The sequence below is a fragment of the Salvelinus sp. IW2-2015 genome, unplaced genomic scaffold (genome assembly GCF_002910315.2).
Source record: "Salvelinus sp. IW2-2015 unplaced genomic scaffold, ASM291031v2 Un_scaffold6689, whole genome shotgun sequence".
NCBI lineage: Eukaryota > Metazoa > Chordata > Actinopteri > Salmoniformes > Salmonidae > Salvelinus > Salvelinus sp. IW2-2015.
Genome location: NW_019947951.1, coordinates 7,943 through 12,344, shown reverse-complemented (window position 1 = coordinate 12,344; position 4,402 = coordinate 7,943). Strand labels below are relative to the sequence as shown.

The 4,402-nt window shown below is 34.8% G+C and overlaps 1 protein-coding gene and 1 long non-coding RNA gene across 2 annotated transcripts in view; one reads left to right on the top strand and one right to left on the bottom strand.

The window, feature by feature from the left end:
* LOC111975416 (complement factor H-related protein 1) overlaps nt 1-4,402 on the bottom strand; it is a gene marked incomplete at its 5' end in the record, with an annotated part of 18,148 nt that overhangs the window by 6,257 nt on the left and 7,489 nt on the right. The window contains 3 exons of the mRNA XM_070442200.1: nt 692-724; nt 1,002-1,205; nt 1,339-1,530. Coding sequence (XP_070298301.1) covers nt 708-724; nt 1,002-1,205; nt 1,339-1,530 — 413 coding nt within the window. The remainder of the gene's footprint in view (nt 1-691; nt 725-1,001; nt 1,206-1,338; nt 1,531-4,402) is intronic.
* On the top strand, nt 2,107-4,192 carry LOC112079012 (uncharacterized). The gene is made up of 5 exons (XR_002895832.2): nt 2,107-2,279; nt 2,501-2,687; nt 3,175-3,347; nt 3,774-3,945; nt 4,077-4,192. It is a non-coding gene; the product is annotated as an uncharacterized lncRNA (long non-coding RNA).

Sequence of the window (4,402 nt, the reverse complement as noted above, 5' to 3'; positions counted from 1 at the left end):
TCTGTGGAGTAATACTGCTGACCACTCCTACTATATAGATCAGAGTCTGTGGAGTAATCCTGCTGATCACTCCTACTATAGAGGAGAGTCTGTGGAGTAACACTGCTGATCACTAATACTATAGATCAGAGTCTGTGGAGTAACACTGATGATCACTCCTACTATAGATCAGTCTGTGGAGTAATACTGCTGATCACTACTACTATAGATCAGTCTGTGGAGTAATACTGCTGACCACTCCAACTATAGAGGATATTAGACAGTGTTTAACCATGTGACCTTTAATCTGTGTGTCAATGATTGGAGAAATGATTCCTGCTTGATGTGATGTTATACTCTAACATGTTTCTGTTATGCTTCACTGATAAGCCATCACTCACTGTTCATATTACTGTTTATAATTCTGATTATAGTACTGTTTATAATACTGTTTATAGTACTGTTCATAGTACTGTTTACAATACTTTTTATGATAATGTTGATAACTGTGTACAATACTGTTCATAATACTGATTATAATGCTATTTATAATACTGTTCATAGTACTGTTTATACTGTGTATAATACTGTGTATAATACTGTGTATAATACTGTGTATAATACTTGACTTCAGACATTTGCTCTGCCTTCACTCCTACTACAGGTTTGTGTGATATTAGGACATGCCATTCTCCTTGTTAATTTAACTTACCCATTATGTTCATCATCTACCTACGATGGCTACCTAAAAAGCAAAGAACAAATGATTTTGGTTATACAGTCAGAAGGTTACACATAGTGGCCTCATTGAATATTATCAAACAGGTTGACTGATTTTAATAAAAAATGTTTCAATCAAAATGAGTAAATACTATCCATTTGTATTGTATTAATCTACAGTAGATGGCTCACAGGGCATCCTGGACTTATGCATTCCATATATTAGATGATGTTAACCTGTTAATGTTGAGAGAATGACTATCTTACACTGATGGGTGTTCCTTTACATGATATGAACTTACATATAGGTATGTGTTCTCCATACTGTATCTCTCCATCATCACATTTCACCTCAATTTCTTCTATTTTCTGTACAAAACGTTTGTATTCATGGTAATATCCCTCTTTGCAATGGAGAGTCTTTTTTTCACCGTGCGCAATATAATCTTTCTTGGGTAAATTCTTTAGATTGTACTCTGCATCAAAAGTGGAAATCTCACAAGGCCCTGATGGAAATGAAACCCAGTAATTATTCCATTCCCTTAGTGTACAGTACATATTCATACATTTATATACTCATATACACTTGACATGTAGATATTACACCATGTTCATACCAGTTGAAAAGAATGTACTTACGTAAACACTTTGGAGGGCTCGGCCATTTTCCATTCTGACATCTGATGCTACCTGTGAAACTCAGAGTATACTGTCTGCTGCATTGATAGGACACCTCTGTAATAACATCTTCAACATCTCTCTTTTCCTTGGTGTAATCTCCATTAGTAATAGGAGGGGGATCAGGACAGCTTGCTAGATTAAACAGGGATCATAATACCGTACCATGAAAATACAGATACAGTACCAGGATAGTACAATACCATGAACATATATTACAATGATTCAGTACCATGGTAATACAGTACCATGATAATACAAGACCATGGTAATACAGTACAAATCCCTGAAAATAGGGTAGCATAATCATGATAATGCCATGTTAATACAGTACCATGATACAGATATATGATGATACAAATATATTACAATGATTCAGTACCATGATAATACAGTACCATAAAAATACATTACAATGATACAGTACCATGGTAATACAATACCATGAAAATACATTACAATGATACAGTACCAGGATAGTACAATACCATGAAAATAAATTACAATGATACAGTACCATGATAACAGTAGCATAATCATGATAGTGCTATTTTAATACAGTACCATGATACAGTAGCAGGATAATACAATACAATGAAAATAAATGACAATGATTCAATACTGACTTGCCTAGTTAAATAATGGTAAAAAAATGTTTTTAAAGAACAGTAGAATGCATTTCCTTCGCTAGATTGGTCTGAAACTCAATCTCAATACTCTGTCTCTCTAGATCAATCACAATGTGGCGGATTCCCTGTCATTCCCAACACAAAGGTACCTCACGAAAAAGTCTATAAAAATAAACAAACTGTTAAAATTGATTGCAAAGATGGATACACATCTGAAAAAAAGACTATAAATGTAAGGACGAAAATGGCAAACACCGTTACCAGCTTGTAGACGTGAGTAGTTGTTAATAGTTTTGTTCATTTGAAATAATCACTTGATTGTGATTGTATGCAGTGGCCAGTCATCCTTCAATGTATGTTTACTATATGTTGGAATAGTTGGGGAAAAGGACCCAGAAGCACATATGATATTATGTAATTAGAGGTAGTTGTTCTGTCTACTGTGTGTATGTTTTCTACCACTAATCTTACATCAGTATTTTCTTCTCTTGAAGCGCAAGGCGTTCAATGTGATCCTCCACACTAAAGTTGAAAATGCAATTGTTGAAATCCCTTATCAAAATACATATATAGATGGATTTGAAGTGAATTATGAATGTCGCAAGTCCTTTGAAATAGAGGGACTTAAAAAACTTACTTGTGAAAATGGGAGTTGGACAACTCCACCACCAACATGCAAACGTAAGTACTGAAAAGTTTAAAACTGATGCAGTAATTCAGTTTAGAGTTACTCTACTATGAACAGCACCTATTCAAACAGGAAAAAATGATATTTAAATGTTCATTGAGATGAAAAGTTCCTTAACACTATAACACCCTTTAGCTCCCCTCACACAATCAGGAATCCTTGTTAAGGCTTGCTTGGTATTACAGAAGTATCAATCTCTGATTTATAGTTTCTCAATATGTCCCCAATGTGTCCACTTTGAGATAGTGGCTGTTGTTTTTTTGCTATAATTCATTATAGTGTAGTATTCCTAGATATGACATGGATGAGATTCATCGCATATTCACAGTATATATCACAAATTGCCCCAGTTACATTCTCTGAATATACTGTACATTGGCCCTTGACTATGGTTCTAACCACACAGTCATTCTCTGCCACTTTTGTGTCTGGTATTTGATTGTAATTTGATAGTTCAAACATGCTGTGCTTCACCTACAGAGTACTGTGGGAAGCCTGAGGGCGCAGGGAAACATTTCTGATTCTTGACCAAGTGCTAGAGAGATATGAAAATGGGAACCAAATAGATTATAAATGCATTAGCCCATACACAGGACCTAGAGGAAATACAACTTGCAAGAATGGAGAATGGCACATGCCAATTGAGTGTAAAGGTAAGTCTTACGTCTATGGTACAGTATTATCTTGGTACTGTACTGTATCATTGTACAGTACTGTATTATCATGGTATTGTATTATCATGGTACTGTATAATCTTGACAATGTATTATCATGGTACTGTATATTAATGGTATCAATTATCATGGTACTTACTGTATAATCATGGTACTGTATCATTGTAATTTATTTTCATGGTATTGTACTATCTGGTACGAATCATTGTAATGTATTTCATGGTATTGTATTATCCCGCTACTGTACATGGTACTGTATTAACATGGCATTATCATGATTATGCTACTGTATTTTCATGGTATTGTATTATCATGGTACTGTATTACCATGGTATTGTATATTCATGGTACTGTATCATTGTAATGTATTTTCATGTACGGTATTATGATCCCTGTTTAATCTAGCAAGCTGTCCTGACCCTCCTCCATTAGTAATGGAGATTTCACCATGGAAAAGAGAGATGTTGAAGGTGTAATTACAGAGGTGTCCTATCAATGCAGCAGACAGTATACTCTGAGTTTCCAGGCAGCATCAAATGTCAGAATGGAAAATGGCCGAGCCCTCCAAAGTGTTTACGTAAGTACATTATTTCAACTGGTATGAACATGGTGTAATATCTACATGTCAAGTGTATATGAATATATAAATGTATGAATATGTACTGTACACTGAGTGAATGAAATAATTACTGGGTTTCATTTCCACAGGCCTTGTAGATTTCCACTTTTGATGCAGAGTACAATCTACAGAATTCACCAAGAAAGATTATATTGCGCATGGTGAAAAAAAGACTCTCCATTGCAAAGAGGGATATTACCATGAAGACAAACGTTTTGTATGGAAAATAGAAGAAATTGAGGTGAAGTGTGATGATGGAGAGATACAGTATGGAGAACACATACCTATATGTAAGTTCATATCATGTAAAGGAACACCCGTCAGTGTAAGATAGTCATTCTCTCAACATTAACAGGTTAACATCATCTAATATATGGAATGCATAAGTCCAGGATGCATCCAGGAAGCTATCTAC